At 43.6% G+C, this 12,599-nt stretch overlaps 1 protein-coding gene across 3 annotated transcripts in view; it reads right to left on the reverse strand.

Moving 5' to 3' along the window:
• Window positions 1-12,289, reverse strand: part of LOC142955095 (proprotein convertase subtilisin/kexin type 4-like) — a 163,822-nt gene extending 151,533 nt beyond the window's left edge. Inside the window, exons 1-3 of one of the 3 annotated variants that reach the window (XM_076096454.1) lie at window positions 8,746-8,977; window positions 8,321-8,356; window positions 7,707-7,882 (exon numbers count right to left, since the gene is read on the reverse strand). In XM_076096454.1, coding sequence (XP_075952569.1) covers window positions 7,707-7,882; window positions 8,321-8,354 — 210 coding nt within the window. In that variant the 5' untranslated portion in view covers window positions 8,355-8,356; window positions 8,746-8,977. Of the gene's footprint in view, window positions 1-7,706; window positions 7,883-8,320; window positions 8,357-8,745; window positions 8,978-12,075 lie in introns of those variants that run through there. The other 2 variants (XM_076096456.1, XM_076096455.1) reach the window with 2 other exon arrangements.
• Between the last annotated feature and the right edge of the window lie 310 nt (window positions 12,290-12,599).

A 12,599-nucleotide genomic window follows, 5' to 3' on the forward strand; every position in this document is an offset into this window, starting at 1 on the left:
TATACTCCAATGTACAATATCAAAGAGAAAGCCAACTGCGCTGCACCGAATGCCAGACAGACAACGTTAGCAACTAGCTGGTGAACACAGTGGGGCCTTGAGCAGCTTAAGAGCCGGGGTTTTCCCTCCAGAGATGGTGGAGAACAAAAAAGAGCTAAAAAGGAGAGGGAATATTGGAATATCACCATTCAAGATAAATGCTAATCCCGCCCACTGTATTAAGTTCCTAATAACAACTTTATAAGGTCATAATAACAGGTCGGTGTTCTGTTAAATGGTTGTTTTGCTTCCAAAAAAAATCTAATTCAGGTTTTTATGTCATTTTCCACATGCATTATGCACCTACAAGCATACACACCCATCACATAAACATACATTTTCCCACTTGTCATTATACCAGCTATTTGTCTGTCACCTTCCATGCCCACCTACTGATACAATGTATTATAAATTCCAATATTAAATTATTTCCTTATTTCTGATCGTCCATAACTTAATTGTTATACTAGTTATATATTTATTTATTTCTCCTTCCTGCTATTCATTGAAGCAGCAACGTTAATGGGAAATGTGTAAAATCTGAGAAACACAAGGACCAACACTAAAACACCACCGAGGAGACACGGAGACATTGGTGGTCACATTGTTGACAGGTGTAGGGATCAGCTACTGGGATCCTAGAGTCTCCTTTTATCAAAAAGCTCAGTGTGAATATTAGCTACCTCTGGTGAACGGTTGAATGCGTCTTGGGCTTTTATTGTAAAAGGTAAGAACGGAAGGATTGGATCTGGCCTGCGCTGCCTTTGTCAAGGTTAAAAGGAGGAATACAGTTTGCCGTCTTGGTTCGGATTACAGCGCCTCGCTGTTGCTGTATATTATTGTGTGCGTGTTGAATATGTCCGTTCCACACAACTTGAGACCTCGTTTTTTGCCACGTAATATTCTTGTGTTGTGTGAAAGTATTCATTACAATAACACCATTTTGAAAAAAAAACATATTGATGTGCGAATTAAACCCCTGGTGTGTAAAGGCCTAAAGCCTGATATGTAGTCCAGCATCTGATCATCAGTTCAGTAGAGTTGGACTCGGTGTCAGTAGTCTCAGGGCTCAAGCATCCACAGGATGCATGCCCCGCTGCTGCTGACGGCCTCCGACAGCCAGACAGAAAGAGGAGAGAGCAGCAGAGATGGAGGGAGGGAGGGATGGAAGGGAAAAGCATGAAGGATAAACAAAAACAAACACAGACATCAAGAGTCATTGAAGCAGTGTGAGAGAGCCACGTGAGGCAGCACACCCTATGGAGAAAACAGCAGCCGGTGTGTATACTAACAGCCCTACAGGAGCTATGGCCTCCACAGCCCCAAATACGGAGAAGCAGAAAGGAGGGATGGGAGGAGGGCCGGGTGATGGAGGGGGATGCTAGGGGCTAAATGGGGTGAGCAGTTAAGCCTTGTTGGTTACAGTATTGGCAGGAAATGCAGGCAATGAGAGGGGGTGTGAGGGGTTCTACAGTCCACATTAAAGTGACAAAAACAGAATTTAGTGAAGAATTCCACTTTATCTCAACTCCATCACACCTAGGCACTTGTACAAGTCCTCAAAAAACAACAAGGATTGAACCTATGACTACCAAAGTAAATAAACAAACAGGACAAAAATGACATTAGGAAGAAAAAAAGATATCTGGACACAACTACATATTGAAAAGAAAATGAGACCTATGCTATAATACTCTGGAACTTCTATAAATCCATTGACATTCTGGCAATGCGCTCGTTACATTAACAGGCTTACTGCACTCCACTCCCACCTAAGTTATTACATTACAAGTCCAGGTTGCTACAGGCCTGCTACACACATTTCTGTCATTCATGAGTGTTCGACGCTGTCACTGACGTCACCATCAAGAACAACCTGAAGGACTGTGGCCTCTTCTAAAAGCATGTCTGACAAAGAGTCAAGATTACTTGAAGAGTTCTGATGACCATAAAGATAGGGGGAATATACACACATCTTGAACAGTTAAGAGCTGAGCAACCGAAATAAAATCGTCTCTCTCACAAAATCACAATTAATTGAACCCTGAAATGTAATTCTCCTTCCGGGTGAAAATTGAAGCTGAAGTCCACTGTCACGTTACACAGGTTTGGACTGGATTCAGTGTTGTTTTTTAAAACTTTCTCAGCTTCGTACTTTGGGTAAGAAATGGAAAAACTGACAAACATGTCATAAAGGTCCATTCACAAAGCTTATAATAAAACAACAACCTCACAAAATCTGGTTTACTTTCACCCTCTAAGCTCTATTTATAAACCCGCTCCAAAGAAAAGCTGGTAGTAAAATCCCACAGTAAAGCTATACAACGTGCAATTTTACAATATTTCACATCACCTATAAGAGTATTGTGTGTGATCGTGTTTGTGTACTTCTACCACCACTCGCTGCTCTCGTCCACCATCTTCCTTTATCTTCTTTATCTCGCTCTCTCGTTCCATTTCAATATTGAAGAGAGTTTTATTAAGGGCTAGACTCGGGTGTGCTGAGGCGCTCTCAGTAATTTTCCTACAAAGTGCTTTAATCCATCACACGGCCAACATGTGGCCTTTGCAGCCATACATCATCTCAGCCCGGGGAGAGAGAGGAAGGGAAAGAGAGGGAGTGGTAGCGTAATTTCTGTGCTCCTCCTCCTCACCCCCTTCTCCTTCTTCTCCCGCCAGAGTTTCCCACCTGGGAGGGAAACCACATCTCCTCCACATCTCCTCAGTCAAGTCCTCTCTCCTTCTACAAATGAGAGTGAGGCATGAGCAAGGATGGAGCGAGGGGAGGGTCAGTAAGCAAAAAAAATAATAATTTAATGAGAGAGAGAGAGAGAGAGAAAAAGAGAGAGAGAAAGAGAAAAATAGAGAGAGAAAGAGAGAGAAAATGAAAGAGATGGAGATAGCCGTGAGTGAATGAGTGTGTGATGGAGAGAGAAAGAGATAAGGAAAATGGAGAAAAGCTTACTGGAATGAATTAAAATTGGGGACAAAAGCGGGTGAGAGGAAGTCAGACTGCGAGCGAGTGTGTGTGTGTGTGTGTGTGTGTGTGTGTGTGTGTATGCTATACGCGCAAGGTGTGTGCATGTGTACTTGCATGAGGAAATCGAAATAGGGAGGGAAGGAGTGGAGATGGGGGAGAGAGAAAATAAATAAATAAAAGTGCTGCATTTCCCAGCATGCAGCTGGTGCAGCGTTGCCCTCTGCGTTGCCCCCGGCCCTCACCTGCCTTCCATTTCGCTCTCTCCGCCCTGCTCGCGCCGAGGAGCAGCAGTGAACTCTGGGCCCCCTGACTAATGGAATGGGCCCTCTCCTTCAACCATTAGAGGATTGGTGTCCCTCTCCGCGCCCCTGGGTGCCCCAAGGTACAGAAAAGGGAGAGGAAGGGGCACATTGGCCTTTTTTGCCAGATACACGCACACACACACACACACACACACACACAAACACATACACACACATATGGCCGTAACATAACAGCCTGGAGTAATCCAGCCGGAGTAAGGCTTGACATAGCTTAGCATCTGACTGAGGCCATTTCTGAGGGAGGTTATTCGAAATTCTGAATTGGGTGCGGCGCGACAAGGTTTCAGAAAAAAGGCTCTCTGAATGTGTGCGACGGCTGATCACAAGGCGTTTGTGGGATTTCATTTAGACGGTAAATCCAGTGCTCTACCTCAATTACATCTGCTTTACTCAGATGGAAAACACACCTCGTGAGTACAGAGGGAGATGAGGGGAGGGGGTGGGGTGAGATGTGGGGGGGGGGGGGGGGGGGTGAGGCATGGAGCGGATTGGGGATTGAATCTCCTGATGAGCTGATAGCACGTCCGCAGACAGCGAGCCAAGCTGTGGCGCAGTAATGGTATGCTAATGATATGGTAATGATATGGTAATCTGCCAGCAGTATTCCACCTCACTAGAGAGATGGGGAATCTGGGAGGCCTTTCACCATTGGTTGGAGACCAGGGACTTCCTGAAGTCAGAGTTCAAGACAAAAACCCTGCGCACACACACACACACACACACACACACACACACACACACACACACACACACACACACACACACACACACACACACACACACACACACACACACACACACACACACACACACACACACACACACACACACACACTTAATTCTTGAAGGAGTGAGCTCAGCTAAAATAAAAACAATGCAATGCATAGACCTAATCTGCCTCTAATTGGATTTGCAAACTCTTAAGTAAGCAAGAAATAAGACCTGTAAACAATGCAGTATCATGTGATGTAATTTAAAACTGGGTCGGCTGTATTGTAAGTAAGCCTGCAAGCTTCTTCTCTTTTAAATCAGCGTGTAATATCAAGCCGCTGCGCTGTTGTTCTGTGCCGGCATAAAGTGAAACAGAAAATCATCTATTTTAGATAGCGATCAGGTTCTTATTTTCTTTGTCATTGTGTGAGAAACCCTGCACCTGTAATGGCTGCCATTACCTGCCTAGTCAGAGCATCCCTTTCTCTCTGGCTCATAATGATTGCATTAAAGCACCACATCCTTGGCTGGAGATGAGACTCACCATTGAATGACAGTAATCTTTGAATCCACACCGGTACTGCCACACAGCCGTAATAATTACATGCTTCCTGGGTGCGCTGTGTTTGCCGTGTTTGTTTCTGAACATTAATTCAAATGTTCAAATCTCTGGGAACGAGCCGATTCCCTCCAATTAAAAAGAAGGGAAAAAAAGGAACGTTTACAAACTATAAGCCATCTTTAAACATTTCTAAATGAGCAAGGTGTAAGACAAGTGAAAGATAAACATGGACGGATAAACTCCATCTCTGACGCAATCAGAAATCATAAAGAGCGACAGGAAAGGCTCTAGTGCGTCTGATACCAAAGAGACACCTTCAAAAAGCAACTGCAATGCATCACGGTGAATCTGTCCGTGTGGCATGAAGACATCATCGCGGGTATTTCGCTTTGTTTTTCCTCTGTATTTCAGAGTTGCAAAATGGATATGTCAAGTCTGCGCTATGGCGAGACGAGATGACATTTTCCTGGATGCTGAACACTAAATCAAAGAGACCAACAGTATGTTGACTGCCAGCATGGAGACATTTGATTCCCATTCCGCTCATGCGGCATTACCACTGGAATCCTCCCAAGCTGGCGCAGGGGCTTGTCAGACTTTTCATTCCACTTCAATGTTTTTAATATATATATATATATATACATACACACATCACAGCAAATTGTCAAATGCTGGCTTCTCCTTGATATTACTATATTTACAATAGGTTCGACTTAACAAAGGCGATTTGGTGTCAGTGACATTTAGCATCAGCCTCTGGCGACAGACAGGTAGAAGAAAACCAGTCAGCAGATTGGACCTGGGGGGGATCGTGAACGTGGGGGTTGTTTGAGGCTCTTCTCAGGATATGGTGGATCTGGGTTGGATATATTATTAACACACAATATTATTAGCACACTTACTGTGTATCCTTGACAATGGATTACTGCAGAATCTACACTGCTACCTAACAAAACATCATAGTGTCAAAGCACCGCGTATGTACATAAATACATGTGTATGAAATAATGTTTTTGCTATTGTATTAGTGATTACAAGTGGCCACTGCATCATGGGACTATCATTGGTGTGTAAAAGAGCAGAAAACAATGCAGAGAGAGGCAGAGGTGTTTGTGTGCATACATTACGGACAATGACAGAGAGACAGGCAGAGAGGAAGACAGAGAGGGTGGACTGCCCAATACACTCCTGATAAAGGTCAAAGAGATGTTTTATTCATGATCCAGGCATCAGCAGCAGCAGCAGCAGCAGCAGAGGCAGCAGAGGCAGCGGGGCCAAGGTTGAAATGAGCTTGCGTCCCCGTCCCCCAGGGCCAGCGGTGCACACAGCCGAACACCGGGCCGGTGGACACTCCCTCTAACTCTTATCAATCGTGTCAAAACACACACACACACACCTCCAGTATCACTTATCAATAACTTCAAATCACAGTTGTTGTTTTTTTAAATTGCGTGCCGTGAGCAAAGATCGATGGAGGAACGTGCATCTGCCACCAAAGAACAAAAGCGTGATACGCTTTAAATGAAGTGACACCGAATCCTGTTATGGGGACTGTTGGAGACGAGGTGAGTGTGATGCAATGTGAGGTTGTCTGTGATCTCTCACCTGTAGGGCTCCATCTATAAGCAATTATAAACAGAACTAGGAAAATCAACAACATAATACTTAAAAATTCAAGATATCCACTATTTTGCTTTACTTATTACCCGAGGAAGTTATGGTTCGGTTTGTTATTTTGTTGGATTGTTTGTCAGCAGGATTATGGAAAAACTATTGACCCGATTTTCATGAAACTTGCTGGAAGGGTGTAGCATGGGCCAAGGAAGAGCCTATCACATTTCATGACTTTCATTAACATTGCAGGATGGCCTTGGCGGAGGTCTGCACTCTCCCAGTGCCCTTCTGGTTAGTTTGGTGGTTGGTTTGTCAACAGAATTACTGAAAAAAAAAAAAACACCGGCCCAATATTCATGAAAGTTGGTGGAAGGGTGTAGCATGGGCCACGGAACAACCTGTATAATTTTGGAGCGGATCCGAATCACAGGGCGGAAACACAAAATGTTTGTTCAACATTGCGAGATAGGTGCACAGCCCTGGCTGAGGTCTGTGCTCTCACATTGCCCTTCTAGTTTAAAATGGGACTGTCCATATGCTTTGTAACGCATTCTATATCTCATCCTCGCTGTATAAGGTCGGGCACTTACAGTCTGTGGGTGCTTGTCCATCTGAAAGTTTCATGATGGATCGCTTACATAATGTTTGTTAATCAAACAGTACATTTTATCCCAAGAATCTGTGTTGATTCTTTGAAAAGATGAAGTTAAATGAAAGAATCTCTTTTCAAAATCCTGAACGTAACGGAGCACACCGGGAATGTATGTCAATTCATAAGGACTCTTACCTTTTAAATCTTTCTGACTGTGAATCTTTCATAAAAGAGAATCAGAAGAAGTTCATTCCAAAATATGTTATGCCCTTGAACAGCCTCTTTGAACTCCCTCTTACAATTTTTTCCCACCTAACCAAGGCGCACTTTGAGCCCTTTTTTTTTTTTTATTGCAGCCAAGAAGGTTTTTTTTTTGAGGGAGCTGACACACTTTCAGACTCAATAACCAAAGTAACCTTTAAAGTATTGATGTGGATAAATCACATGTAGTCTTCTGACAAATGGAAAGATTTCAGCATGACAGATTAAGACTCAGGCAAATAGGTAAAGACCCATTCATCCCATAGCCTATTCCACATATAGGAGTTTCTCACAGGCGTAAACTAAGGTTGGCTAGATAGAAGTGTGTGTATGTGTGCACCTGTGTGCCCATCTTAGTGCATGTATGTGTCTGTTCAAATGTGTGTGTGTGTGTGTGTGTGTGTGTGTGGACGGCCTACTCTATGCGTCTTTGATCAGATATGAAATATTCAGAAACGCTGCTGTAATTTGATGAAAGTCAGATATCCCTCAAATAGGAAACAGCAGTCAGCACTTTGTCAGCTCTTTAAGAAATAAAAAAAAAACAGTAACTGGATTTATAAAATGTAAAAATCCAGGCCCACATGCGGAGGCAACAACAGGGTTTTTTAAACATGCACTGACCCGTTGTATGAACTCCAGTCTGTGCTGCTTGGCCAGAGCTCTGGCGACTCTGGTGCCTCCGTCCATTTGCACGGCATAGAAGATGTGGCGGTTGGTCCCACGATGCCCCTCTGTGGTCACTAGATTCCTCTGCAGCAGGCAGCCAAGCACCAGCAGGACTGCACCGAACATGGAGCCTTTCAAAATAAAGATAGAGGAGAAAATGACTGCAGAAAAATGCATTTACTAAACGTTTTACAAATGAATCTCGATAATGTATGTAATTATGGGACTCTATGTCAACAATTCCTGCATTGCATTGTGATGTTAAAAGTGTGTTTTAAGAAGTAAAACCAGTGTGACACCTGGATGAAAGCCATCCATAACATGTATTCGCATAAGCATCAGACAGTGAAGAGATGCGTCCCAGTAGGGTTGCAACTAATGATGATTTAATTTCCAGTTGATGTCCTGGTTACGTTTGATGAATACTTTTTGCATTTTGTCAAGTCAGAAAATTGTGAAAAATGCCTGACATGACATATTCTAGCTAGTTTTGTTTGACCAACAGACCAAATCTTCAAAGATAATGAATGTATTATCATATATGACAAAGAAACGCATCACATTCTCACATTTGAGTCCCTGGAACCGGTAACTGTTTGGCATTTCTACTTGGAAAAAAAGACAAGCAATTACAATAATCAAAATAGCTGCTCTTTCATTGTTCAGTTCTACATCATTTTCCTTTGTAGACTGATACACAACAGTATTCGTACTGGATACACATCTCCCTCCATTGGTTGTTGAGAACAAAGTCTAAAAACTGACATTATGAATATCTATATTAGAAAAACACAAACACCTACGATTTCAAATATTACCATAACACTCTTAACAAATACCATCTAGCTGCACAAATGAGTTTATCGAGTGTGGGATTCGGCATCTCAGCGTATTGAACATTGGCAATTGTGAAGCAATTTGCCCACAGCCTACTCCTCTGTACTTCTGCACGAAATCCACAGCGGCTGCCACCTACCGCATGCGAACCACCCACCTGTAGCCACGGAGAGTGGAACGTCCAGGAGAAATCTTTCACCCAGTGCCGATGAAAGCTAGAACTCTGGCATCGGTGGGGGGGGCTGAGCGAGACAACACACTCTCTCCGGTTCCCAACCCACACGTTTAATCTCCTGGCCTTGATGCAAAATGCTTCTGAGAGCAGAAACGCAGCGGCACTTTCGTTGTGTGAACTAACTTCCCTCTTTAAGCAAAGCAGGAACTTTTATGAGCGCTTTCCTGTGAACGATGATGGTACAAAAAAGTTGTCGCCTCACTCTTCTCGGTATCTACTCAACAAGAAAAAGCAACCAATGCACATTAGAAGAATGCGGTATTGAAAAACAGTAACGGTTTACGCTCCCACTCCTCCCCCCGGATTATGCAACGCACATTTACTGTTGATCCGTGAGGTCGGTCACGGTCTTTATATATATACATTAGTTTATATTGAATGTAATTAGGAGAGCAATCATGTAACTTGTTGTGTTCAGCCGGTTGTTTTCCACATATACACACAGCTCCTAAACACTGAGAGACTGCATCTACTTAGAGCTGCGACTATTAGTCGATTAGTCTATCGGCTGAAAATTCATCGTCAAGTTACTATTCTGATCATCTTTTAATCGTTTAAGTCACGTTTTAAGCAGAAGTGCTTAAAAGTTCTGGGGTTCCAGCTTCTCAAATGTGAACATGTGCCGTTTCTGTGTAAGTCTGCAATGATATTAAACAAAATATTTTAGAGTTTTGGACTGTTGGTCGCACAAAATCAGCGATTTGAATATGAAAACTAAGGCATGTGATTTTTTTACTATCTTCTGACATTTTACAAAACAAGCAATAAAGGCAGATGCTATTAGCATCCAGGCGTCCGTAGAAAAAATAACGCTATTTGCACCCGACCAAGGCAAACATGAGATACTGTATGTATATGTAGCCTACTGTAGGCTATGTTTATTCTTTCTAAACTACTACTACTACTACTACTACTACTACTACTACTACTACTACTACTACTACTACTACTACTACTACTACTACCAGAAAAGGGATTTCAGGCAGAAAGCCTTTCGGCTAGCTAACTAAAGCCAAGTTAAGTGGAATGGTCAACTAACAATAAATTGATTCATTGTCTAGATAATAATGACCATATTAATTGATAATGAAAATAATAGTTAGTTGCAGCCCTACATCATTGTTAATATGAAATCTATTGTCTGAAGTTATTGTACTTTTTGGGTCTATTGGGGCCGTTATACTGCCGCCAAAAACACCCACTGACACATAGTGGAACTCCAAACTAGAAGATTAAGATCTCTCACTCTATATAATTCTGTTTGTATGTTTATCTGACTTCCCTTCAAAAGCAAAGTACCTCCTCCTGCAGCAGCACCCCTCCCCCCTTCCCCCAAAACAACAAACAGTGCAGCTGACCACCGTTTAAAGTCTACAGCATCATTCAGCTCCAATCTCCCAAGCCACTGATTGAAATCGATAACCTCACTTGGGTCCCGGGCCCCAGTCAATCCCACCAGAGGTGCAGGGCCGGCAGCGTGCACCCCACCCAGCGAGGAGCGGGCCTCAGGCAGAGATGGAGTAGACAGGGAGAGAGGGAGGGAGGGAGAGCACATCAGACTGCAGCACAGGAGAGCCACATTGAACAGTGTCAGGGCCTCGGGGCCTCGGGGCCTACTGGGACGCTGATAAAGTACCTGGACATTTTTATAGACAAACTACTTATTTCCGTCCTCATATCGCTTGGGAAGACTGATAACTTTATATTCCTCTCAGGCAAAGTAATGAAAGGAGGGGGGGGGGGGGGGGGGGGGGCCCTTTCAGGAGTTTAATTGATCAAACTGTAGCCACAAGGTTTTTTTTCTGGAGATAAAAGGGACTAGCACTCTCCCCTGTACAATGCAGAGATCTTTTAGAAAGCAGACGATGAAAAAAAAAAAAGAGAATGTAACTCATTATGCAAAGTCATTACATGCCTCTGACTACACTCCTTAAAAAAGGGGGAGTTAATGGTGGAATTATATGGTACAGGATTTCCAGAGGTCAAACTACCGGTCATAGGATAACATTATTTTACACTGTTACTACACCAACCAGAACTTATGGAAGGCTGTTTTGAAGTCAAACTGTTTAAAGTGTCTGACAACAGTAAAATGTTTATAACTGCTCACAGGGCAAGTTGCAAGGGCATGGGTGCCAAAGAGCATAGATCCATTCACTGGAGTCCAAGTATCAATGTTAGCAAGCATTCCCAATAGAACAGCATAGAACAGATGTCTTTGTCTCACCAATCAAGACAATAAACACGGTAAAAACATCCAACAATTCCCTCGCGACTCTAGGAAACTTGGTTTTGTTTGCCACAGTCTGGTTCACATACCAGACTGGGATATATGCAACGCAGAATTGTCCCTGAGCAATTTTATTTTTATATTCTGCGGACAGTGCAGAAATGCAGCGTAAACCCCTACCAGCAGCTGTTCTGTGGGTAACCATAACCCATGATCCATCTAGTGGGTCAGGGATTGGAGCCAAAGACTCTGTGTTAGCTTATTGTTACACATTTCAGGGCAGGACAATGAACACGTTTTTTGATGCTGAGCTGGTGACCTCAGCAAATGGGCCTTTTTTAATCACACACTGTCCTCCAATCGACAGATAAAGGAAACTACACCTGCAATGGCTGATGTAGTCCTGATATTGCTCCACTGACGTTATAGACACACTGGCATGGTTGCATCCCACTTAGGTGTGCCAGGCCCTGGTTATGAGCATGCTGGCTCATTATTGGCATGACTTACCTGAGCACCTGAAGGTAACAGAGCCATCGTTAAGGTTATTACATACACCTGTGCTTCTCCTACAGTCCCAAATCAAAAGGTCTCACGAGGAAAAAGATCTATCCTCAGTTTAGCTCCTCCCAGCTATAACCCGCATGACGTCCAATCAGGCAGCAATGGGAAACACCTGTGTGGTTGTACGTTATGGAACTATTTATTTCATTTGAAAGTGGGGCAACATTTCAACGGACGTCGTTTCTGTAGTTATATGTCAGTAGTAAGCCACATGTTAGCTACAGTAGTCCTTTACACAGTTCATTACGTTTATCAAGTTTCCAATCATCACATTTCTAGCCCCGAGTCCGTAAACCACTATTCAACCTGGGCCAGTGCATCAAAGCTCGGCAGCGAGCTGAGAGCGAGGGGAGGGGATGATGAAACAGGTTTATACCTCACTCCCTCCATGTACTACGGTGCCTAGAAAGGATGGAATGGGTTTGCAGCGCAGGGACGGAAAAAAGAAAAGCATTTACCTTCACCTTCCTGGCGAAAGAGCAGTCACGCAGACGGGCTGTCTCCTGTTGAAGGCAGAGCGGGTAGTCGGTGCGTCGTAAAGACACGAATCTCCAGACGAGTCCATTTATATTGTCTCCACTGACTCCCGGTAACGAAACGTGCAAATTTAGAGCATGCAAAACACCGCATCTATCGCGCATCTCCGCACTAGACAAGTCAAACGTGCAGAAATAAAGAACTGTAAGTCGACAAAACGAGCACATCCACGCCGTGTGGCTGGAAGGGGGGGGGGATTTTGTAAAGATGTGAGAATGCATTAGAATGCAAGAACTGGTGTGATGGCGAGAGGGACTGTTGGGAGAGACAGATCTGCATATGGAAATTAGGGTTAGCGTGGATAAAATTCTACTTGAACCGCTGAAGTATTTTGTATTCATCTAGGCAGGACCCCTGCTGTGAGACTAAGGGGGACGAAGTGACTTTGAAATAGTCTGCAGAAAAGTCGTGGCAAGGAGCAGGTGCTCTGGTTGGTGAAACCATG

This window comes from Anarhichas minor, unplaced genomic scaffold, assembly GCF_050575085.1.
Source record: "Anarhichas minor isolate MPS153535 unplaced genomic scaffold, ASM5057508v1 ptg000022l, whole genome shotgun sequence".
NCBI lineage: Eukaryota > Metazoa > Chordata > Actinopteri > Perciformes > Anarhichadidae > Anarhichas > Anarhichas minor.